The sequence below is a fragment of the Schistocerca cancellata genome, chromosome 1 (genome assembly GCF_023864275.1).
Source record: "Schistocerca cancellata isolate TAMUIC-IGC-003103 chromosome 1, iqSchCanc2.1, whole genome shotgun sequence".
Lineage (NCBI taxonomy): Eukaryota > Metazoa > Arthropoda > Insecta > Orthoptera > Acrididae > Schistocerca > Schistocerca cancellata.
In genome coordinates this window covers 301,505,029-301,531,757 of record NC_064626.1, presented here as the reverse complement: position 1 = coordinate 301,531,757, position 26,729 = coordinate 301,505,029, and the positions used below count along the sequence as shown (strand labels likewise).

General features: G+C 38.9%; 1 protein-coding gene across 3 annotated transcripts in view; it reads left to right on the top strand.

The window, feature by feature from the left end:
* LOC126172270 (diacylglycerol lipase-beta-like) overlaps positions 1–26,729 on the top strand; it is an 828,807-nt gene that overhangs the window by 789,468 nt on the left and 12,610 nt on the right. For all 3 annotated transcript variants that reach the window (XM_049920867.1, XM_049920868.1, XM_049920866.1), the window contains 2 exons: positions 10,398–10,547; positions 20,744–20,856. In XM_049920867.1, the coding sequence (XP_049776824.1) occupies positions 10,398–10,547; positions 20,744–20,856 (263 nt within the window). The remainder of the gene's footprint in view (positions 1–10,397; positions 10,548–20,743; positions 20,857–26,729) is intronic.

The window sequence follows — 26,729 nt, the reverse complement described above, 5'->3', positions numbered from 1 at the left end:
GTTGCCTCTCAGAGTTCTTTGTTATCAAAACAGGCATCAGATAATGCAGTGGACTGTTTCTGATGGTTTTCACCTGTGTTCTTGAAAAAGAAAACATCATCAGGACCTGGTGAAGAAAACTGATGGAAACTGACTGTATTCCAATAACAATGAGAACTAAATGCAAAAGAATGATGGTAGACTGACTAGCTTTTGCCAGTGATATACCATTTCTGTCAAATGACGTAGAAAATGCTAGCATTCAGATCTAACTGTTAAAGAAAACTGCCAAACATACTGGCCTGCAGATATCATTAGAAAAACAGAAAGAATTAACGACATCAAATAACCCCACTCCCCAGTGTAGAAAAATTTAAGTACCTGAATATGAAAAGCAGACTAGACATGGAAACCTTTAATGAGTAAATATGTAAATTTCAATAAGTCTACCAGATGTTGAGCGTGACCCACAACAGAAAATGCTTTTTACAAAGCACTAAGATACATCACTGTGAAACAGTTCTGAATCCAGTAATTGTGTATTCAGCTGAAAGCCTACCCCTAAGTGCGAATAAAAACATCCTTGAAGAACTGGAGAAAAAAGAGTGCAGAACCATTATAGCAATCATGGAATCCAACTATAAGAATGGCATCCACCAAGAAAGATCCAGCAAGGAAGTCTTTGCCAAAACAGAGAAAATTACAGAGACAATTCACAAATGACATGCACAGTTTTACTGTCATCTTCAACGAATGGGTGGGAACAGGTTGACCATGGAGATCTTTCACTTTTTTGATTCAGACCCCAAAACCACAATGCCCTGGTTTAGAAATACTAAACAAGGCCCACAACTCCTACAAAATCAGACCCAAAGATGACTATGACAAGGCTGTTTTCTACAAAAAGACAGTGACAAATGGGCTGCATCAAGCCAAGCAATCATGCATGGAGGAATGTAAGCATGTCCACTCACAAAGAATGAAGGAAATGAGGCTGTCAAAGAAAGCAAAATTCACTGACAAATATACCAAGACTTAACCTGATTATAGATGTCCTCAGTGTAATAATAATAATAATAATAATAATAATAATAATAATAATAATAATAAATTATGTGAATGTATTTAATTAATGTTTATATCTTCACAAACTCTATCCTCTTCTGATACTTACTCCCACCATTTCAACAACAATAAGGAATAAAGAAAAATCACTACAAGTTTGTCATATCCATCCATCCGTTAATACTGCATCTTGACACAGTATTAATAATTCAGATATAGTAGCATTTTCATCATTTATTTGAAGTCCATGTTGGACCATTTTCATCATCTTGGTGAAAAATACATTGAACTCAAAAAATAAAGATAAATCTTACAAAGAGGGAGAAAAAGAAATTTAAGCCACCAAATGATTAATGCCTAATACAAAATATACATTAATTGTTAGCCTTTTTATTTGGAAAAATAATGACCCTCTCTGTCTCTGCCCCCCTCTCTCTCTCTTTCATTCCCAATACTTCATTACTGTGGGTTGCTACCATAATTAATCCTGATTTTTCTAATCTCTCTTAGCACAACCTTCCTCTACATTTCTTACCTCCCAGTGCTTTGCTACTCTCTCCTTGTCTTCCACCTTCTCACTTTCATATCCTATTCCATATCATACTTTTTATTTAATTCTTAATGTTGTTTTATTCATGTAAAACCCTTTGGAGGAGTTATATTGTTACTAGATTCTACTGCATTTTACAGCTATTTTTGTAGCACATATTGTTTACTTCTGAGCAATATATATCATGCGGATGTTACTGTTATTACTGCTTAGAGGTAGAATCAGTGCTATTCTTTATGTGGGTTTCCACAAACATTTAATGCTAAATTTATGTTTGGCTAGTTTCTTTTGATTAATCATGCCATTTCAGTCACAGTTATTACTGTAAGCATCCTTTTGATCATTTCATTCAACTCTTACCTTATCTTGCAAATGCAGGTAGTGGTTAGAGCTATCTAAATATTACAGTAACACCAATATGGAAATAATATATTGTTGCTCACCACATAGAGGAAGCACTGAGTTGCAGGCAGGCACAATGAAAAAGACTGTTAATATTAAAACCTTTAGACAAAGTCCTGCAACTGTGGAAGAACACACACACACACACACACACACACACACAAACAAACAAACAAACAAACAAACAACAACACTTGGCCACTGTTGTAGGGCACTGGACCTTATTGCAATTGCAATTACAGAGCAGAAGTCTGCAGGGATGGGTGCTATGGGTAAGGAGGAGGCATTAAATGGGAATGGGGAGGGATAGTAGGGTAATAGTGGAGGAAAATATTAGTGCAGCTTGTCAGAGCATGTAGAAATTGGCTGGGGACTGAATATAACTGTTGGATGCAGCATTGAGAGGCTCTGCTGGGGTATGGGAAGTTATGAGGGGAAGGGAGGGGGGAGGGGAGAGGAGAGGAGTACAGAATGGAAAAGGGCTTTTAGGTGCATTAGTAGGATAAAAGATGTGTGTAGAATTGGAGTTGGTGTGGGAGGGGGATAGGTATGGGAGCTAGAGATACCAGATATTTAGGCCAGGGGGTTTGGGAATGGAGAATATGTTGCAGGGAGAGTTCCCATTTGCACAATTTAGGAAAACTGGTGTTGATAGGAAGAATATAGATGGATTGCGTGGGCTGTGAATCAGACATTAAAGCGAAGCACATCATGTTGGGCAGCATGTTAAGCAATTGGGTGGTCTATTTGTCTTTTGGACACAGCTTGATGGTGACCATTCATGCAGACAGACAGCTTGTTAGCTATAATGCCCATATAGAAAGCAGCACAATAGTTGCAGCTTAGCTGGTAGACCACAAGGCTGCTTTCACAGGTGGCCCTATCTTTGATGGATAGGGGATGCCAGTGACAGGACTGGAGAGGGTGGTTGTGGGAGGACGTATGGAACAGGTCTTGTATCAGTGGTAGTCAGACTGGTACATATCACCCAATAGTGGGCACTGCAGCTTTCCTGGTGAGCAGCTAGAAAATTCTAGTACTAACAAAAATACAAAACTGTGTGATACATAACAAAAAATTTACTATCCCTGATCTAGCTCTATTGCAGGAACAGGAGCCATGCAACAAGAGGTTGGGAGCAGGAATGGATTAAGAACAAACAATGATATTACATATGTGTGGTGAGTGACAGAATACCAAAGTGGGTGAGGTGTGGAGGATAGTGGGGAGGATACCGTATTTACTCAACTCTAAGCCGCACTCGAATCTAAGCTGCACCTGAAAAATGAGACTCGAAATCAAGGGGAAAAAAGTGCCTGACACATAGCAATGGCTACTTGGTAAAGCTTAACTGATAAGCTTATGACTCGAACCAAACTACTGTAGCTGTATCGTCATTCATTCGACCTAAATTGTGTCTCATATTACAATGGACCAACTTTGTTTCGATTTGGAGGTGCGGCCTAAAACTTTTCTCTCCCCTTGAATTTCGAGTCTCAAATTTCAGGTGCGGCTTAGATTCGGGAAAATTTTTTTCCTTGATTTCGAGTTTCATTTCTCAGGTGCGGCTTATATTCGAGTGCGGCTTAGATTTGAGTAAATACGGTAGTCAAAACTCAGTCAGAGAATGTGATTCATTCACTCCTGTCCTGGGTAGTACTGAGTCATGAGGGGCATGCTCCCTTGTGGCCTGACAGTGGTACCTGGGAAGTGGTAGGTGACTGGAGAGACAAGACATGAGAGAGCCCTGTTTCTGGACAAGATTGGGAGGGTAATTTTAGTCTGTGAATGCCTCCATATGATCCTTGAGACATCTGGTGAGGGACATCTACTGGTGGCTTTGGATTGAGCCTGATTGGTACACTGTAATAACTGCTTCAAAGCCTGTGTCATTTGGATTTTTCCTACAAAAACCAGCTTTTATAAATTGCACAGGTCAGAATTTCATTCCTGTAACCCTCCTGGCCTAAACCTTTGGCAGTCCCTGTCTCCCATACATACAGCTCACTCTGCTCCCACTCCAACATTACACATGCCCTCTATCTTGCCAACGCATCTACAAATCATTTTCCATTTCCTTGTTTCTCTCATCTCCCTTTCTCCCTCATGATTCCTCATGAAACCTCTCCCCCACCTTCTCCCAGCACAGCCTCCTGACATTGTACCCAACAGTCATATCCTGTCCCCTCCAAATCCCTAAATGCTCAAATAGGCAGCACTAAGATCTCCCTAGCGTCTTCCCCCGGCTCAACCCTGCTATACCTTCCATTCCCCATATCATGTCTCATCTTTACCCCCATCACCCATCCCAGCAGATGGCTGCTCTGTCAGAGGCATTTGCAGTGGGCTCCAGCAGCCTGAGACTGTGGCCATGTGTATGTAAGTTGTGCTTGTGTGAATGTGTTTTCTACTGCAGAGGAAGAACTTTGTCTGAGAGCATTAATATTTTAGCAGCCTTCTTCCATTGTGCCTGTCTGCAACTCCATGGCTCCTCTATGTGGCCGGTAGCAATATATCTTTTCCATTTTGTTGTTTTACAAGTTGCATCATAGTTGTGAATATAAACAGTGATCCAGGTACTGTCAAATGTTTTTTATTCCAGTCTTTGATCACAAGATTAAGTCCTTCGACGATGACTGGTTTCAGCCACTAATAACCATCTTAAGATCTGTTCTACACCATGCCCCAATGTGATAAAGCTGTAATACCATCATCAAAACATAGAAATACACTCAGAAAATCATTGTCATGTAGAACTAAAATATAATGTAAAATAGGCCACATCATCCACACAGTTATTTTGCAACTGGCGTTACTATGACAGTAACACCAGTTGTAAAATGACTGAGTCAACAATGTGGCCTATTTTAACCATATTTTAGTTCTACATGATGATGCTTTGCTGAGTTTATTTCTATGTTTTGATGATGGTATTACAGCTTTATCACATTAGGGCATGGTGTAGAACAGATCTTAAGATGGTCATTACTGACTGAAACAAGTCATCGTCGAAGGACTTTTTGGTATCCCACCTGGAAGGCAGCATGTGGGTAGGAGCAGGAAAAGGTACTGCAGTGTGAATTAAAATCACCTTTACTGTAGCAAAAAGAGTAGTACATAACTTTGCCCTGAGGTGCAAAGCTGAAGCTAAGTGTCCCGGCCATCTGCTCTTGATCAAATGGAAAGAATATGGCACGAAGCTCGTAGAGCTTTCCAACTCCGGCTAGAGTGCACTGTCATCAGTGTCTATCGTAGTGCCAACTTTAGAACTTGTATATATGCCGTGGCATGGTAGCTATAAATACCACATCCCTACCCCCTGAAACAACACACCGTCATTGAGTTTGGCATCCAATGGTGGGTGGAGGGACCCAGGGGCGGCACAGCTGAGGGGGCAGACAGCAGAACTGCTACGGTGCGCTGTCCACCCAGGACCCCGAATTGCTCGCGAGGGCGGCAAGGAAAACCTCCCGTGGAAAACCTGCCAAGGCCACGCAACGCCACTGGGTATGCTCGGATGTGAAGGCTGAGCAACAACCTCCATGGGCAACGACAATGACAACGACAACGGTGGCAGCGGCGGCGGTGGCGTGACAGCAGTCTCAGCGTCCATCGGTTCCAGCACTGCGGAGGAATGCAGTGGCGGCGGCGGTGGCGGCTGGAGGTGGGGCCGTGGCGGCAGCGAGAGGTGCCCGTCCGGTGCAGGTGACCAGACCAGCAGCAGCAGCGACGGCAGCAGGCACGCCCATTGAGGTGCGAGTTGCGGAGACACCATTGGTGGAGTCGTGGGCTGAGGCGACGGGAGCCACAAAACCTCCAATTCTGTTGGAAAACAACCAGTGGCAGAAAACTGAGGATGGCACAAACGAATCTGGTTCCAGTGTCACTTGATAGTGTTGGAGGGACCAGAAATGACAAATAAGGCGCATCCAAGCTGGTGAAGAATGCGCCCCTGCTCCCAGCACTGCCTGCTAGAGAAAACATGAAGAACACCAAAGCATGTGGCGCCAAGCCAGAATGAGGCAAAGCAACGGGAGCACATGGCAGCAGGTGCAATAGCTGCAGGAGCGACCGATGGGCACGGCCGTGTAGCAATTCCACTGGGGAACGGGTGCCGTGCAGCTGAGAGCCATAGGAAGCAAGGAAAGTCCTCAGTGCATGCTCGCTAGAGTACATGGCATGCAACTTGCTCAAATGCGACTTAAACATACATGCAAAGTGTTCAGCCTCACCGTTTGACTGGGAGGGACCGAGGCTGAGGTTAGATGGCGAGTGCCATTAGCAGCACAGAACGTTTCAAACTCTGAGGACACAAATTGTGGGCCGTTGTCTGGGACAATAACTTCAGGAAGGCCCTCAATGCAAAAAATAGACGTCAAAATCAGAATAGTACTGGCAGACATAGTAGAAGACATAGGTACAACAAAAGGAAAGTTGCTGTACGCATCAATAACTATCAACCAGCGTGTGTCCCAAAGAGGACCCACAAGATCAATATGAATGTGCTGCCAAGGTACAGTAGGAGTCGGCCATGCAAAGAAGTGCTGGCAGAGAGCAGATTGATGCTCCACGCAAGAGCGACAGTTAGCAAGCAAAGTCTCAATTTGTTTATCAATGCCGACCCAAGTGCAGTGATGACATGCTGATTGCTTCATCCACACTATACCCCAATGACCAGAGTGCAGCAATCTGAGGATTTATGACTGCAACGAACCAGGTACAACCACATGAGACTGATCATTGTCAGTTTGTAACAAGATAACACCGTGGTGTACAGACAAGTTGTGACATTGTGCAAAGTAACGCTGTACAAGAAGATCTCGAATGTGCGTAGCAGACGGAGGCCATTGAGTATGAATATAGTGCAAAAGAATCTGCAAAGAAGCATCAGCAGCTGTCGTGGAAGCAATGCGATGAAAATCAATTGGAAAACCATCAGCTAATTCCTTATCTTGTGAATCAATAAACATGCATGACAATTCGGAAGAATCAAACACGTCGTCCAGACCAATAGGCAGATGAGACAAAGCATCAGCATTGCCATGCTGGGCCCTAAGCCAAAACAAGATTTCGTAATTGTAGTTAGACAAAAACAAAGACCATCATTGCAACTTTTGTGCAGCACAGGCCGGAACTGGCTTTGACGGGTGGAACAATGACGTCAAAGGCTTACGGTCAGTGATCAAATAGAACTTGCGACCGTACAAAAAATCATGAAACTTAGTCACTCCATAGACAATAGCTAAAGCTTCTTTCTCAATTTGAGAATAGTTTTGCTGGGCAGAATTGAGCAACTTAGATGCAAAAGTGATCGGGCAATCGACAGAATTAATGCGGTGCGAGAGAACCGCTCCAATGCTGTGAGAAGATGCATCGACAGCCAAAACAACTGGTTTGGAGGGATCGAAAGGAATCAAACAGTGATCACTCAACAAAGCAGATTTGAGCTTGTGGAAAGCAGCATCACATTCCGAAGACCAAACAAAAGGGAACATTCTTACGCTGAAGGCAATGCAAAGGCACTGCAATCTGTGCTGCATTTGGTATAAACCGAATATAATATGTGATTTTGCGCAACATAGACTGAAGTTCTTTCAAGTTCCTGGGTGCTGGCAAGTCTCTAATCACACTGAGATGTGACAGCGAGGGGTGGATACCCTGTTCGTTAATCATATGTCCTAAATACTGAATCTCAGTTTGAAAAAATTTGCACTTATCTCTGATACATTTGAGTCCTGTCTGCAAAAGTGTAGTAAATAAGGCATGCAAATTCTGCAAATGTTGGTCAGGGGTGTGACCTGATACAACCATATCGTCCAGATAGTCGGAACAATCAGTGACAGTGGCACACAGCTGCTGCAAGTAAGACTGAAAAATAGCAGGAGCCGAAGCACACCTGAATGGAAGGTGGCAAAACTTGAACAATCCAAGGTGGATGTTGATCACAAAATAGCGCTGTGACTGTTCATCGAGTGGAATCTGGAAGTATGCATCCTGCAAGTCAATCCTGGAAAAGAATTTTCCCACACCAAGCTTATCAAAAACGTCTCCAGGACGCAGTAAGGAAAACATAGCTATCACTGTCTGAGGATTTACTGTAGACTTAAAGTCAGCACAAATACGGAGATGACCATTTGGTTTCTTCACACACACTACAGGTGAAGCCCATGGCAAAGCAGAAACAGGTTCAATGACACCACTGTCTTGCAAATGCATAAGTTCAGCAGCTACAGTGTCATGCAGTGTGTGTGGTACCAGGCGAGCACGCCGGAAAATAGGCATGGCATTGTCTTCAACTACAACATGCTCTGCAAAGTCCATGGCACAACCAAGGCCAACAGTAAACAGCTCAGCAAAATCATGACATAGTGCAGCAACACTGTCTGCATGGTCACTAGCATTGATGCAAAGTAGAGTGTCCTGAATTGCGAGGCCAAAAAGTTCAAATGCGCCCATGCCAAAAATGTTTGTAGCATCACTAGAGCAGAGCACATGGAAAGGCACTGTACAGGTCATTGCACCATATGTGGCTTGCAAACTACACATGCCGAGCACTGAGATTTCTTGTCCAGTAAATGCAGTCAGCATGGAACGCGAACAACAAAGTGGGGGTGAACCAAGCAAGTCATATGTTGATTTGTTCAGTAAAGAAACTGATGCACCAGCGTCCAGCTGCATGCGAACAGAACACCCACAAATATGCAAAGTCACAAAAAGTTTCCGTTCATCGCTCTGAATGCGATAGGAAGTGTCTGGCAAAACTTGATTCATACAAGAAGCAGTCAAAGCACATGAAGCAGAAGGCTTTGAATAAATGGCATTAACATTGATAGGCTGATGTGAATCATGATTACGATGGTTTCTGTTGCAGTGATGCCCACATGAGTCACACGAACAGGAGGCAAGTTGTGAATTAGTGTTTCTCTTGCTACACACAGCTCGCATGTGTTCTTTCTTATTACAAAAATAACACTGTGCTTGATGGGATGGGCAACTGTCCTGTGGGTGGGCACGAAAGCAGTTCATACATGATTTCAGTTTCTTAGTGAGTGCATGGTGTGAAACATCTTTACTTGTGTGCAAGTGATGCGGCTTGGCTGGCGGTGCTGGGGCCGGACAGAAGGGCACGTGTTGTGATGTGCTAACAGTACACACACCCTGAGTCATGTTGAGTGTGGAAGTAGCCATGTCCAATGTATCTTGTTTGTCTAGCAAGTCCACTACTTCCTGCGAAGATTGGTTTTTAAATCTGAGGATTTGTTCATGGATGCGGTGACCTGCCACATTCTGCGCAATAGCATCTCTAGTCATTATATCCGCATATGAGCGTCCACATGAGCAATTAAAGTCACAATCAGATGTTAGTCCCTGAAGGTCTGCTAACCGAGCTTTATTGGACTGAGTAGGGCCACACTGGAGATGAAAGAATTTGTAGTGTGCAGCTACCACATTGACACTATCATGGAAGTGGGAGCTCATAGCATCAATCACTTCATTGTAAGTTTTAGTTTCTGGGCGGGTGGTGGGAAACAATTTCACAAGCACACGTTATAACACAACACCCACGTTGGCAATGAAAAAGGCAAGCCGCTCTGTACCTGGTATGTTGTATCCTGCAATGTGTGCATCGAGCTGGGCGATGTATTCTGGCCAGCATTTAATGTCAGGATTGGAGGCACGAAAAGGTGGTGCCATCGGTTACAGTGTCGGTACAGGCAGTGGCATTGGAGGTGCCAAAGTAGCTGCAGTTTGTAGTGTAGCCAGTCCATTTATGGCAGCAAGCAGCTGCATCATTTGCTGAGCCTGAAAACATACAAGATTGGACATCGAAGCCTGTTCCTGTGGCGAAGCCATGGTTTACACAATTGAAAGTCTTATACAGAGGCTAGCATGAAAAGAAAGCAGTACCAAGCAAAAACAGGAAATGATAGGAAGGGAAAGGGGAGTCCTCGTCACCAACTTTTGTATCCCTCCTGGAAGGCGGCATGTGGGAAGGAGCAGGAAAAGGTGAAAATCTCTCGGTACTGCAGTGTGAATTAAAATCACCTTTACTTTAGCAACAAGAGTAATACACAACTTTTCCCTGAAGGGCAAAGCTGAAGCGAAGTGTCCCAGCCGTCTGCTCTTGATCAAACGGGAAGTATATGGAGCAGAGCTCGTAGAGTTCTCCCGCTCTGGCTAGAGTGCACTGTTGTCGGTGTTGTCGTAGTGCCAACTTAAGAACTTGGTATTTATGCTGTGGCATCGTACCTATCGATACCAAAGACTTAATATTGTGATCAAAGACATTTTGTTGTTATCCAGTCCAAGATTTTCCATTGTTTAAATATTGATTGACATTTTATTTGTTATCCTGCCACATTTTTCTGTGCTGTGTTTCTCATTCTAAAATTTTCTCCAGTATCGTATTCTTTTGAATGGCTTTGGATATGCACTTTTTGGCATACCTGCCCGTGATCTGGAAACTACATGGAAGAGTGATGCACCTGCTCCTAACACAACAGGGCATTTACCTCTGCTACTTAATACATCAGAGACATTGCCCCCCAGTGTGAGTATATTTGATATGCTGCAATTTATTTTATTGTAAACAGAGCTCCTTATGTATAGTTATCCTTTATTCGTTATGTGATCAGCTGATTGTGATGCTATTGTTTTCAAGCATCTACAAAAGAATTCATAACATGGCCATGTATTACATTAAACATATACACCATGGAAAATCATAAACATCACTACAAGTATGTTGGAATTCTATAGAAGCAGTCTTACCTACTTATGCATGAGCATTATGGAACATGTTATATGTGTTGTGACATACAAATCATAGTGGCAATTCTTCTGAAAAACCTGTAATTCTCAGGGAATTTCATTTCAAGTGGAAAAATCGTGCAAATCTCAGGTAATTTCATAAAATTGAAACTGAATTTTATTGAGTTTTATAAATAACAAAATTTAAAATACTTAATACTTCAAAGTGTGTTAATTATATAAACATTATTCCATATACATTATTGGTGTTTCAAAACTTCAGCTAAACTACTGCTTATGGCTGATATGTAGCTCAGCTGAGAAGAAAGAAAAGTCATTACTGTGGTATGCTGCACGCCCTCCGCCACCCACCCACCGCTCACCATTAATTTATAAGGAGCTTCTTGACACCATTTTCCTCCTCACACCTGGAATTCTCAGGAATTTTTTTTCCAAATCTGAGTTGCCACACTGCACTTGAAAACAAATTCCGTATGTGAAGCAATTTGTGAAATATTTCATCTACAGTACAGTCTAAGAGAAAACATCTTCCTACAGGCATATAACCATGTCATGTAAACCATAAGACTTCCATGTACAGACTACAGTTGAAATCAGCTGTTCTAATTTCTAGCAAAGATACATTCAAAGATAACAGATCTTTGTATATTATGTGCTTTGCAGGTATGCCAATAAATGGAAGTTGATCTTATGTACAAAAACAGATTTTACAAAACATATGTTACATCAGAATAGATTAATAAAACATGTGTTATTATGTGAAAGTGGTATATATGGAAATATACATTATAAAATAATATTTGTACATATTGAAGGTACAAATCCAAATTTGTATTTTTAGTGAGAATCAGTACAAAATGGTTATAAGAACAACATAGCATAGTGGTAAAATAATATGCAAAGTCTCAGTTTTGTTAAGGATAAGATAAGGATCAGAGAGGGGTAGGGACTATCATATGATTAGTCTAAAATGCAATATATATAGCCTTGGGGAAGAAGTACAGCAGCACAATGAAATATAATAAATGTATACAATGCCTGCTTTACCCTTTTACATATTTCTGTTACTTCTCGGTGCAGCAGAATCATTAAAGCAGTATATAATTGAAACTCAGGTAATGTACATCTCATTATTTATGAAGTGTGTGAGGGATGAAAAGTTAAACCTGAATGACACATGAAAATATCGTACGTACTTTCACTAAATGCAGCAGCGCAAGGTGTACAGTAATAATGACTATAATACACAACTTTCTAATCACTGATGTACAATCCAAGGTGATCCATATGCCTGTAAATATTGTTGCAGCACTTCAGAATATAAAACATGACAATACACTAAGTAATAGAGATGTACATGTTAGAAATCAAATGATATGTCAAAGGATTACTGAAGTAAGAGGAACCATGTACAAAAGCAACTTGTATACCCAGTTTAGTACAGCATGGTAGTTGATATGTGCTCTAGCTAAATTAAAGTTAATAAAAACTAATATAAAATATAGCCATGGATTAAGTTACTAATAAAATATAAACCATGTAAGTACAGCGTTATTCACAATATAATTAAAATAAGTAGTGGATATATTATTCAGATTGCTACCATTATGGACATAAAGTAAACCATAATTATCTGTAAAACAAAGTTTTGGTCCAGCATATCATATGATAGTATCTATTCCTCTCTGATCCCTATCTTATTCTTGACAAAACTAAGAATTTGTAAATTAAATTATCCTCATGCTATGTCATGCTTTTAACTATTTTATACTCATTCTTATTTAAATGCATCCTTGGATTTGTACCTTGAAGATATATAAATATTGTTTTATAATGTATATTTCTGTATATACCACTTTGGCATTGTAAAATATATTTCATTAATGTATTTCGATGTAATATATGTTTCATAAAATCTGTTTTTGTACACAAGATTAACTTCCATTTATTGGTATACCAGCAAAGCATGTAATATACAAAGATGTACATTATCAATAGTCATATATGTTATCTTTGACTGTATCTTCATTAGAAATTAGAACAGCTGATTTCAACTGTAGTCTGCATGTAGAAGTCTTCTGATTTACACATGAGATGACATGGTTATACACTTGTAGAATGATTTTTTCATTCTTAGATTGTAATGTAGATGAAGTATTTCATAAATGGCTTCACACATGAAATGTGTTTTCGATTGTATACCACAACACATACAACATATTGCATAGTGCTTATGTACAAACAGGACAGCTTCTATAGAATTTAAACACAATTGAGTGACATTTAATGGTTTTCCATGGTGTATATATTTAATGTAGTACACCTTGTTCTGTATTCTTTTGTAGGTGCTTGAAAATGACTTAGTCTTGAAATTGGCCAATCACACAATGAATAAATGATATTTGTACAGTGTACTATTGACAATATTTCATTTCACAATATTTATTATATTTCATTTTAGTACATCTTACAATTAATAGAAAAAGAAAAACACATTTACTATCTTAACTACGAAGACCAAAACAGCACGGGTTTATCTCATCAGGAATTACAACCTAGTGAACATATGTTTTAAATCATTCACAAATTATATTTTGCTGAACATATTTTTAAATCAAATTATATTGAACTAGGAAACATAATAGGGCATTCAGTGCACAAGGGAATCAAGTTACAGTAAGAGAATTTTGAGAAAAATAAACATGAAGTCTTTGCTGGATAATTGATTGCAGGAAAAAGTTTATGCAGTTTTAAAAAGTTTAAATGACAAAATACATTTTATATAATGTATTCTCATACTGAGTAAGGGTAAATTTAATTATGTTACATGCTACCTTGAATAGAAAAGTAAAATTTTGAATTTGATTCTTTTGTGCACTGAATGGTATTGCACTTGTCTCTTCCTCTTGAGCCTACTCTACAAGTTTCATTAAGAAAACAGTACTGGTAATGAAAACACATTTCTTAAATATATAATTTTAATTTTATTCCCCGTGTCTGCTTGTAAGCAGTGTTTCCAGCAGGAAGTCATGCAATTCAGATTTGAAGAAAAAATATTCACTTTCATCTCCTTGCTCTTGCAAAACTGAGGAAGCTCTTGTGGCAGTGTCACACAGTAGATTCCTGAAAAATGGTGATGCAAGTTGGAATAAATAGCAGTAAGTCTGTGTGTACTTTTTCTTCACTGTTGTTACTGGTATACTGGTTACTGAATACAATAGGACCCTTGTGGATTTTATAAAAAGTATGTCATGGAATGGGTGGGTTTCTTTCTTAAGAAAATTTCATCAAATAGCGTATCAGTTCAAAATCTGCTTAAACATCAGGGTTAAAAGAAGTTCTATTTTAGAATGTTACCACCTCATAGTCAGCCATTTGAAGCCATAACCACCAACCATTTCTTTTTATTCATTACGAGTTCTCCAAGCTTCCAATAGATAATAAGTCTGAGAATTTCATTTCAATGACCTCAGATCTGGGGGACATTTCCTTTGCTTTTCCAACATATCGATACAAACCTTTAGTGTGTAAATTGCAAACTTTTCCTACTGGCTTTCTCCACTAAACCAAAGACACTATCATTAAGTAAGTAAGAGTTTTCTGATACCAAGAATTTGTGATCAATGGTTGAGACTTCACACTGGGATCTTGATATAACTTCATAAGAGACAATCACATTTTAAAGTCTCTGTTTTGCCCAGCACAACTGTTTGAATATATGATTATTTTATTATGTGTAGAGGCTACACACCCTAAATCTTACTCATCCATCAAAAATATTTCAAGCTAACATCTTTTGGATTTCCAGAACCAATTATTCTGACACCTCATAATCAGGCCTGACTGAACAAGTCCCCTAAAGTACACATTTTGCCAACTGTAATCACTGAAATAACAGAAGGAATGAAATATGTTTCTTCGCTCTTCTTATGTGAGTTAATTGTGACATTGCAACATGCAGTCTCCTGGTGCATCAGTGGCAGTGGGAGTGGGCAGAGGGAGGGAGGGGGGGGGGGGGGGTGTTCATTAACAGGAAGGCTTTTAGTTGGAACTCTTACAGCTTCCTTGTTGTATTGTTGTATACTCCTGCCCACAGTTTCACTGCCATTGCCTAAGTCTCCTCTTCAATTTCTCAGAATGTTGAGAGTGTCTTCTTACTCTGCTCTGTTCATTCTGTTCAATCTTGACTGCAGACATTATTGTCAGCTGCTGCAGAAGTTCCACCCCTCAGCAGCTGTGTCATCTCCTGCATTAAAAGAAAAGTGTGTTAATGTAACAATTACTGTAAAAGTACCATAAAATATTGTTCTCATAATCATCAATCTACTTCGATTAGAGCTCACATGTCAATAAAACAAACCATTCAGACTTTGGCAGTGGATATGTTCCCATTGTGCCCTGAAAAAGAGGCTACTTCATCCTATGCTCAATAGTGATGCCAATCATACAGCACTTATGCACAATATCTGGACATGAATCTTTTATGCTCTGAAAGCTACTTCACCAGTAAGTCTTAAAAGTGGAATAAGTCCAAAATAACAAGAAATAGATTTGATTCCCTTGTACTCTGAATGTCTTTCCTGTGGATGTTACCATTGAAATAATGAGGAATGGACTGCAGTGTGATGTTCTGTATTTTGTTTTCATTTTTGGTGTCATAATTCATCATATCTGAGTGTTACAGTAAACAACATTAAAAACTGTAACAGTTTCATACATCACCTATACATTATTGGTTACAACGAAACCAGAAACTCCATTTGGAATTGGCTGGCTGTGGCACAGAGACTAGCAGGAGTTGAAAGATATAGAAAAGCAATAACAATAAGACATGGTTAGAAAAGTCATATAAGCCAAATTGTGGCAGATATTCAGGAAATACTATTGATCAGCTGACTTAAGATCACATGACCTCATCAGCTTCAGTGCCCCATGACTGTGGGCAATGTGTGTAGGACACTGAAAGAGACCATATACAGTCTGGAAAATGCAAATGAGGGCATAAACAGATTAAAAAAAAAAAAAGAGGCAAGAAGATCCTTCAGTCTGCAGCAGGTCTCTGTAAATGAGTGTTCAGAATGACTAATCTGACAGTCACTCATCCACACAGGTCAGTGTTCAGCCCCCCCCCCCCCCCCCCCCCACCTTTGCTTATCAAAGATGAAATATTGGTTCCAGCTAAGAGAGTGGGCTGTAGCAGTCTAAAGCACCTTTTAAAATTGCTATTTAGTCACACTGCATTCAATGTATTAAAAAGAATCAATAAGCATGTTAAGATTAACTCACACATGCAAGTGACTGGCTGACAAATACAGCTTGGAGAGACTTATTCATGGCATAAAGCAAAAGTGAGCATTCTCACATGTAAATCTTTAGCTACTAGTTTTCCAGTTCAGGTTCCATGACATTTCCCAAACCTCTGCCGTCACCTAAGGTAGCAAAGAGACCTCAATAATAATAATAATAATAATAATAATAATTATTATTATTATTATTATTATTATTATTAGTTCTATTAGGCTTTGAGCAGTCTGGTATTGTGTGCAGCACCAACTCTGCTACGATCTTTCTTTTCTGTTGTGGTACTAATTCTTGTCCTTCTACTGTCCAGTTACTTCAAGAAGACAATAAGCTGCATAGTTCTTCACTTGTAGAAATTTTTTTGAGGACTGCTGCATGAAGGGAATTTAGAAATTGTGGGACAAATCTGACATTGTTGCTGTTTTCATTAGACAAACTCTATATGAAATTTTTATTGCAAATATTAGTTTGAAGCTTAACAAATATCTAGAACATATGGGACATTTGCCATTGTATATCACTGATCCATCATTCATTAGTTGGTTTTATCAAATGTGTATCAGCCTGCACCTTAAAGCCACTGGAGGACAATTTTTGCATTGGTAATTACTAAAACATTCACTTGGAGCAAAAGGAAAGTTAGGGTTTAACATCCTGTCAGCTACTTGTTATATAGCCAGAACAGTATTTGCTCTACTCTCAAAGTTTCCAGTGTCCACTCTATGTCTTTTGAGTTAAGAAAATCAAAATACAGAGCTATAGGAAGAAACTGGACCTCTTCCCACACTGCTCTATAAGCAAAAAGTGCTGAAGCTTTGTTGAGGCCAAATTTGAAAGTGAATATAAATTTGATGTGTTTAATCAGACTGGAAGGAATTTCCCAAATAAAAGGAAAGGTCATTTAATATCAGTAACAAGAAGTGTGAAAGACTGATTGTTTTGTCCCCCGATGTGTTATGTCTGGCAGAATATCATTTGCATATTGAATGGATACGTGTAGAGAAACACAAGTTTAGCTCATTTTTTCTCAAGAGCTTAAAAGAAAAGACAAGTACCTGTTTGTAGAAGAGAAAATAGTCCTCAGGAATGAGAAATGAGCTCTGTGTACCGTCTTTGACACATTCCTTTCACTGCCTGTTGCCCATAGAAATTATGGGTGCCTTGTGATCTCCCTAATAGCCAGTGCTCAAAGAATTTCAGGGTGCAGATTTGCTGTTTGTTACCCCATGATGCATTATTTCTGACCAGTGACAGGTTTAAGTCAGTTGTTAACTTTTTAGTACTTTGGAGAGCCACTAGATGGGTGATCCTGCTTCCACAAAGTGCTATGTGTCTTGAAAAGCATACCACAGGTGTGATCAGCTCCAATACATTTGTTGTTGCAGTGTTCTTCCTTAGTGGTCTTGACTGCAAAAGTTTGTCATGAAATGGGGGACAATTGACTGATGGGGGAATTCTAGGTCTGCTTGAAGAATCTGGTTCCAAAATTGACAATGATAGTTTTGAAATCAATGACAGTATTTCTGAAACAGATGCTGATTTGCTTTTCTCCTTCATCTTTTAAGCAGGAGCCACACAAAGAAGTCATTATGGCCTAACTAGAATGTGTTAAAATCACCAGCAGGTTTCATGACATCATCTCTGAGCTTGCCATTTCAGATGCTGATTTGCTTTTCTCCTTCATCTTTTAAGCAGGAGCCACACAAAGAAGTCATTATGGCCTAACTAGAATTTTCTGAGCTTGCCATTTCTGTATGCTCATGAACTCGATTCATGAGTCACAGCTGTTGCCTATTTAATGAAAACTGATCACTTGAGTCTGTTATCAGGTACAAGAGGGGTCTACCAGAAAGGCATAGAAAGGCGAGCAAGTATAACTGTGGACTCATGGCATTGCTGTAATATAAGCAGCCATTACGTGTAACAATTATAATATATCAGTACTATAACTGATTAGTTAGCAGTGAATATTGTTCTTACATATATTTACTAGCTGACAAGCCTGGTATTGCTCTGCTTTGGCAGGCAGTGTATTACAATCTGGCACAAGAGTTTTATTTGAATATTCTGTTCCACTATTGTCCACAGTGCATTATTACAAACTTGTGCTACAGTTGGACAGCAAGAATAGTCCATTCATTTGAATTAATGTTAGAGGTGATCTACCTCATATAGTGTGGGCTTTATGATCCTGTTTTATGTTACTTTCCCTAATTTTGAGTACAGCCACAACCTGCCTTTAAAGTATGCTTGTCTCCACACATCAGTGTATTTCTGTAAAGTTTCTCATGCATACTTTAATATTGAACCATTTCAGATAGGCCATTGCTCCCATTCATTCCTACTGAATGTTGCAGTACTAGGAATCCAACACACAGGATAATGTATATTTGGCTTTTCCAACACATGTGCAGAGACACTATATTGTGGGGCACAAAGCTATGGAGTGTACTGTAATTTTTCTCTAGCCAAAGATGTCTATTGTATATGTTTATAATACAATACATTTTACTTTTGACCTAAGCTGTAATAATTTATAATCATAACATTTTTGTTCTCCTTTTCATTTGAATGGATCTAATAAATGTCAGTATCCAGGCATTTTTAGTGTCTCGAGGAATGTTTATTGTGTAGCTCAGATAATGATTCAAAAGGCAAGGTGCATAGCATCCATTAGTTGTTAAATTAGTGAAAGAAAATTTTATTAGAAATAACCTTTACGAAGTATGTGAAACTAAGACAATACATTAAAAATGTGAGTGCATACTGCTGAATAGGGGACTTACAGCAAACACAAAGTGAGGTAGCATAATGGTTATCACACTGGACTTGCATTTGGGAGAGTGACAGTTCATCCACATTTGACCATACAGATTTAGGTTTCTGCAATTTCTGTGAATTGTTCCAGACAAATACCAAGATGATTCATTTGAAAGCGCACAACCTATTTCCTTCGCATCCCCTCTAATGACCTCAATGTTGATGAGACAGTAAACCCTAATTTTCCTTCCTACCTTGTCATACACTGATGCTATGGGTGTCTTGCAACCTTAAAATGGCTGTGTTCAATATGTGAACTTTATTCTGACACTGTCAGCTTTTACCCCTCTTACTTTTAATCTGTGCTTCATAATTAATGATTTTAGGAGAAGTTATTTCAATAAACATGTTTAAAAACAATTGAAGAACTTTTTCCCACCATCAGTCTTCTGAGTGGTATGATGAAAGCAGCTGGTGCTTCCTCTCCTGTGCCAGTCTCTTCATTTCAGAGTACACATACAACCAACATCCTTGATCATTTGTTGGGTGTACTCAAATTTCTGTATACCCATACAATTTTTGCCCTCTGTGATTCCCTCTAGTTCCATGGAAGTTATTTTCTGATATCCTTTCTGTGCATGTGTTGGCTAGTACACTGAGACCAGAACTGAAAGCTATTTTTGATATGTGTATTTTTAATGGAGTGTGTATCCACAACAAAGAATCAGTAATAAAGTAAGAAACAATCTTCCATCAAGAATAAATGGAAAGAAAGTAAGCTCAGTGTTGATTATGGAATGTAAATTAGCAATGGAAAACTCTGTGGATAAAAACTAAGTAATTTGTTGACTGTTTGGTTGCCCAGGGATTGCACTGTAAAAATACTATCTTGCCAAAGTGCAACAAGTAGCCTCCATTATGGATTTTTTCTCCATTTTCTGCTATGTGTTTCTTTTTCTTTTCAAAAGCATAGTACGAGTAAAATACAGTAGCTATTATCATATTGGGGATATGGAAACTGAAAAATGAAACCATTCCATTCTGCAAAAAATATTGAAAGTGATACATATAAAACTGAATTATTACCACAGCCACATGGTTTTCTCTTGATCAGTCTCTAATGCAGTTGAAACAACAGACACCTGAAAATTGGTGAACATTTGTTTGTGACATCTTTCTTGCCTAACTTGCTCCACCTCATATAACAGCCCACACTGCACTGTTTGCTGTCACCATACAACAGCATTACTCAGTCTCATTGTAGAAGTAATGGTTATTCTTCATGTTCTGTTATCCCTGTCAACACACATCATTATAGAGAATATGACACTGTGTGTGGATGGGATCATAAAAATCCTCCTTGAAACTCATTTTCTGCTGATACAGGGTCTCACATTGGATACAAGACTGATAATAACAGTAAGGAAATTAGATTTTACATTAAATCTGTTTCATTCTGTGTAAAATGCAATGGCAAACTGAAAATCGTGTAAATATCTTAGACTTTAAAACTGTACTAGTTAACAACTGTTTTAATGACACAAAGAAATGGTGTGAGAGGATGAAGTACTGAAAATATGTAAATGTACTGTCTAAAAATAATTAAAAGAAACAAAAAGAAAGGTGAAAGGATAATGATTAGAAAGAAGTTAAAAAAGGTGAACTAGTAACAAACAACACAAAGATGACACCAGTGCAGACAGAAGTAAGTTACAATAAACATGACAAGCAATGTACAGTGATTATTTACATTCTTTCCTTTCATCTAGGCTCATTAATTTTTTGCTTTATCTGCTATTAATCACATGCCTATTTTTGCAGATTACATTGTATCTGTCACATTTTGTTCTCAAATATGTGAACTTCTTAGGTACAAAACAAGATAATTTATTTTATTTTATGAATATTTTACAGGAATCTGCCGTTTTTGAGAGGGATTTTACTGTTAGACGATTCTCCCGCACACAGCTGTACATGCCAGGACGAATTCTCCATATTACTCACAGAAAGAAAACAAAAACTGAAAGGTAACACTGAATGAGGAATATTTTGGTTTTAGTATTAGAATACAAAATTAAGAAATTGGACTTCGTTATTGATTCAGTGATCAACTGTAAAGTGGATTTGAAGCAGTTCTACACTCCTGTCACTTTTCAGTTATTCTTTTCATTTCAGCACACTGCAGTATCCTACAGGATTTAAAATTTGCCTTGTATATTCATGTCTCAGCTTGCTGCAGAACTCCTTCCCCTCCATCATCCCGTCAACTACAGTTTTCAGTTAAAGCTCAAGCCATAATATGTGCCCCCAACCATTTTATGTTTATAAATAATTATATTCATTATCATGTAAAATACAGGAAAGCAGGCACTCGTCTATAGCTTAAATGTGTGAGGCTGCAGGTGTGAGTGTTTGGGTGTCTGTGCAGTTTTGTGTATTAGAAAAGATTACTGTATGGTGTGGCAGGTGGCAGTTGATGCTAAATAATGAAAGCGTGAGGTGATCCACAAGAGTTCCAAAAGAAATCCATTGGAATTTGATTACTCAATAAATAGTACAATTCTCAAGGCTGTCAATTCAACTAAGTACCTGGGTGCTAAAATTATGAACTTCAGTTGGAAAGACCACAGAGATAATATTGTGGGGAAGGCGAGCCAAAGGTTGCGTTTCATTGGCAGGACACTTAGAAGATGCAACAAGTCCACTAAAGAGACAGCTTACACTACACTCGTTCGTTCTCTGTTAAAAATTGCTGCACGGTGTGGGATCCTTACCAGTTGGGATTGACAAAGGACATCAAGAGGGTGCAAAAAAGGCCAGCTCATCCTGTATTATCACGTAATAGGGGAGAGAGTGTGGCAGATATGATACGCGAGTTGGGACGGAAGTCATTAAAGCAAAGACGTTTTTCGTTGCGGCAAGATCTATTTACGAAATTTCAGTCACCAACTTTCTCTTCCAAATGCGAAAATATTTTGTTGAGCCCAACCTACATAGGTAGGAATGATCATCAAAATAAAATAAGAGAAATCAGAGCTCGAACAGAAAGGTTTAGGTGTTCATTTTTCCCGCGCGCTGTTCGGGAGTGGAATGGTAGAGAGATAGTATGATTGTGGTTGGATGAACCCTCTGCCAAGCACTTAAATGTGAATTCCAGAATAATCATGTAGATGTAGATGCAGAATGTGAATGTGTGCACTGTTGCTAGTGTAAGTACAAGAGCTCAAAAGCTAGTGTAAATGTTGTATTCTGGTGAGTGTTTCTATTTGCCACACATCGGCCAGCTATAGGTGAGTGCTTGCCTTTTCATTATTTTATGTATTATTCATTTACATCTACATCATACTCCACAAGCCACCTAATGGTGTGTGGCGGAGGGTACTTTTTGTACCACTATCTGATCTCTCCAACCCTGTTTGACTCGCAAATAGTGCATGGGAAGAATGATTGTTGGTAAGCCTCTGTACTGGCTCTAATTTCTCGAATTTTCTCCTTGTGATCAATATGCGAGATGTATGTGGGGGGGGGGAAGTAATATGTTGTCTGAGTCCTCCTGAAAAGTGCTCTCCTGAAATTTCAATATCAAATCTCACCATGATTCACGATGCCTCTCTTGTAACGTCTGCCAGTGGAGTTTGTTTAGCATCTCTGTAATGCTCTCTCACCAGCTAAATGATCCTATGATGAAACGTGTCACTCTTCATTGGATCTTCTCTCTCCTCTATCAGTCCTACCTGATAGGTATTCCAGATAGATGAGTTACATTTCCTTAAGATTCTTCCGATGAATCTCGGTCTGGTATCTGCTTTTCTCACTATCTGTTTTATATGGTCAGTCCACTTAAGGTTGCTCTGGATAGTTACGCCTAGATATTTTATGAAAGACGCTGTCTCCAGCTGTTTGTCATCAATAGTGTAGCTGTACACTAGTGGATTTCTTTTAATATGTATGCGCAATATGTTACATTTACTTACATACAGGGTCAACTCCAGAGTCTGCACCATTCATCAATTCTCTGCAGGTCATTCTGCAAATTATTACTATCTTCTGGTGTTGCTATTTGGTATAAACAACTGCATCAACTGTAAATAGCCTTAAAGAGCATCCAACACTTTCTACTAGATCATTTATATATATTGTGAACAGCAACAGTCCTATCACACTTCCCTGTGGTGCTCCGGATATTACCTTTACGTTTGTTGATTTAGTTCCGTTAAGAGCGACGTGTTGAGTTCTGTCTGCAAGAAAGTCTTGAATCCAATTGCAGGTCTACTCCAATGCCCCATAAGCTTGTAATTTTTTCATTAAATGACCGTGTGGGATGGTGTCAAATGCCTTACTGAAATCAAGGAACATGGCATCAACCTGAGCTCCGTTGTCCTCTGTGCTGTGGATCTCATGGAGGAACAGAGTGAACTGAGTTTCACAGGACCTCTGTTTGCAGAATCCATGTTGATTTTTAAAGAGGAGATGTTCATTTTCCAAGAACATCATAATTCTTGAGCATAAAACATGTTCCATAATTCTACAACAAATTGATGTCAACGATATGGGTCTATAATTGTGTGGATCTGTCTTACAGCCTTTCTTAAAAATGGGAATGACCTGTGCTTTTTTCCAGTCATTAGGTGCCTCCTGTTGCTCAAATGATCTATGATAAATTACTACAGAAATTTCTGGTGTTTGTTATATATGCATTATTAAGCTCTTTCTACCCCATTGATTCACTGCAAGGTGTCTTCATTCCCTATTCAGTCAATCTGTTTGATCTTGAACAGACTCCTGAAGTAACACATTTCGAAGGCTTCTAATTATTTACTTTATTTCTTTCCCATTGTTATGTACTGCTTCATACAAAGCTGTACTCCAAACATAACTTTTCATGAATCTTTTTCTGGTCACAGGGTTCATGTTTTTGGATTTTACCAGTTACTTCTGTTTATAATTAGCCCTTTTATCTTCAGCAATCATTGCTACTACATCTTTCTTGCATCTTCCTTATTTATATGTTCACCATCATAAGTATCAGAATTCATCTACATCTTCAAAATACTTTTCTCCAAGTCTAACATTTAGCCATCCAGAATGTCCAGCCACTATGTTTTCCTTTTTATTTGTGTGTATACTAAGCCATCAGTCAACACATATTCCATTTCATCAAGCATCTGATTGCATTCATGTTGTTTTTCTCTCCCCCTCACCACTGCTAAGTCATCAGTGAACCATGTCATGACTGATTTTTTTGTCTGTAACAGAAAACTTCCACACTGAGACAGCCTTTTACTCCCCTCATTGCCCGTACACTACACACAAATTATCAGTAGTGATTATAAGCAATCTTACCTGACAGTTTTCCTATCTGGTCTCTTGTATCAATTCTTTACTGCTCTTACTACCAGTCTGCTTTATCAAGAAAATGGAATCTCTTCTACCCCTGTAATAACCTAAGAATGAAAAACATTTTATCTCATTGCACATTATCAATAGTTTCTCCAAATATACAAATATAAAGTATGTTTCCTTATTTTTCCTATAAATATGCCCACTGTTATTAGCCACAATGTTAAAATAGCTTCTCATATGTCCCTACTTTTCCTAAAACTAAATTAACCTCCTTCTAACTTCTGGCAGTTTTCAGCGACTAGAGGAAGCAAAGTGGTGCGGGTGTGCAAGACTCACATGTTCCCTTCATCATTGGCCTTACTTGGTGGTGCTTTGCAGATCTTCTTTTCAGGATAGTTGGCTGCGATGATCTGGCCAACTTTTTCTCTGAAGATATGATGCTGTTTGGAGGAATTTTCTCTACTCTTAAAATGATTGCGTACACTCAAAATACTTTTAAATCAATCCTACTATACTTCACTTCCACAAACAGATCACCACACAATAGTTCTCACATAAATGAATCATATTTCGTAACCACAATGGCTCACGGTCCATCAGAAACTGTTAAGTACTTTTACAATAAATACAGTTCCAAAAATCTCTCAAGGTTCTCGCAAGTCCACCATCCGCAACTCTAGAGAGTCAGTAAGTGAGTAAGTAAATAAAAGTATGTAAAAATTGTCTTTCTTTTCTTTTACGTAATTCAGCTGTTCACAATAATGACTGACGTAGCACCATCACGGAGTAAGGCACGCTTGCTCCAATTGTTGATCATGTAACTTCTGTGACAAGTGAGGCAACCACTTGCCCATGCCGATTGACCGTCACTGTTGCTGTATTCTCCCGATACCTGTCCATCCTGCACACACAGTTTTTGTTTCCTAAACCCTGTACATTATAATGCAAAAGTGATAGATCATTCTCATGAGGACTGAAGTCTGATTGAGACACAAATGAAACACACACACTTGTATCTGGTGTTGCACTGGTGGGAGGTTTTATTGTCCTAAAAAAACATCACTTTTGTCCTGCTGATGTATTGTTTTACTGACCTGGCATTTTGTGGTTGTTTCCCCAAGTATTCATTATTTTTGTCCTTGAGAGGGATGGCCTCTGCAGCACAACACTGCACATTCAGTTTGTTGTTCACTACTTCTTGAATCTGTGTTATAACTAAGTCCTTCCCTAGTCTGTTGAGATGTAAGCCATGGGATGTGTGGAATCTTTTTCCTAAGCAGCTTATGACTACAAATGTAACATTTTTGAGTTTCATGCATATATTTAGGATCTGTTTATTGATTGGATCTGGTTATTTGTTCTTCTTTATTTACGCATGACCAGATTGGCAAGTCATGTCAGTTGTGAACAGAGAAGACAATCATGTTTGAGCTTCTCAGCTCATGTGGCCTTTTTTTGGGTGAGATCACTAGGGCTTTCATTTCGTTTTTTGCTACATCATTTGTTCCCACTAAGAACATGAAAAAAGTTGTTATTTGTTGTTGCTGTTTTCATGTCATGGTCCATGGAAGTCACTGCCTGAAATTACAATCTGTACAGGTTTTTGATAGAATTTTCACCAATCACAATATTTTGTCTGTTTGTACCACTTGGTTTAAAGTGAATAATATTAGTTTTTTTCTATCTTTACTTTTAGGTTCTCTCTTTCAATGTGAGCTCTTGCCTTTTCAGTAAATTCATGTATCTCTTCAACTAGGCTGGGCTCACTGTCAGCATAGCAGACACCAAATGTGTTGTCTGCATAATAGTGATCAATTGGTTATTGTCAAGAGAACTTGGGAAATCATTTACATAGCATATGAATAGGACTGGACCTAAAATGAAGCCTTGAGGAACACCAAAATGTATATTTCTTATACATGATCTCCTCTCCAGTATTTCTCCATTGGAGTACATAATCTCCATGCACTGCTGTCTATCCTTTAAATATGTTTCTAGCAATTGTATGAGTTTTCCAGTGATACCACTCTTTGCAATTTTTGATAAGAGCATGTCATGATGTACTCTATCAAAAGCCCTTGAGAGGTCCAGGAATACTCCTACTGCTTGGGATTTTTCATTCCTTTTTTCAAGTACAAGATGAACAAATTGTACTGCTAATGATGTGGTACTTCGACCTCTTCTGAAACCATGCTGGAAATCACGCGATAGCTCAGCATTGCACCTGGTTTCACTATGCTAGTTATTTTGTGATTGCTTCTAGACTGAAATTCAGCTGCTCTCTTCTGTCCTTGACTATCTGCAAATAGGTTTATTTTACATGTTTTTGCTAGTTGATGATAACTATTTTCAGGCCTTCTGGTGCTTGGGTGTTGCATGGTGGTACTGTTTGTTTTGTCCTTTTTGTCCATATTAGTTGATTATCACGTAATTTTGATTCACTGTCGGCAACTACGTTCACAGTTGAATTGCTTTTTTTGTGTGGTTGAAAGCGACTCTGTCATTCCTTGTTTCTGATGACCTTTTTCTTCCCATGTGGCTTGATGCAGCTTCTTGA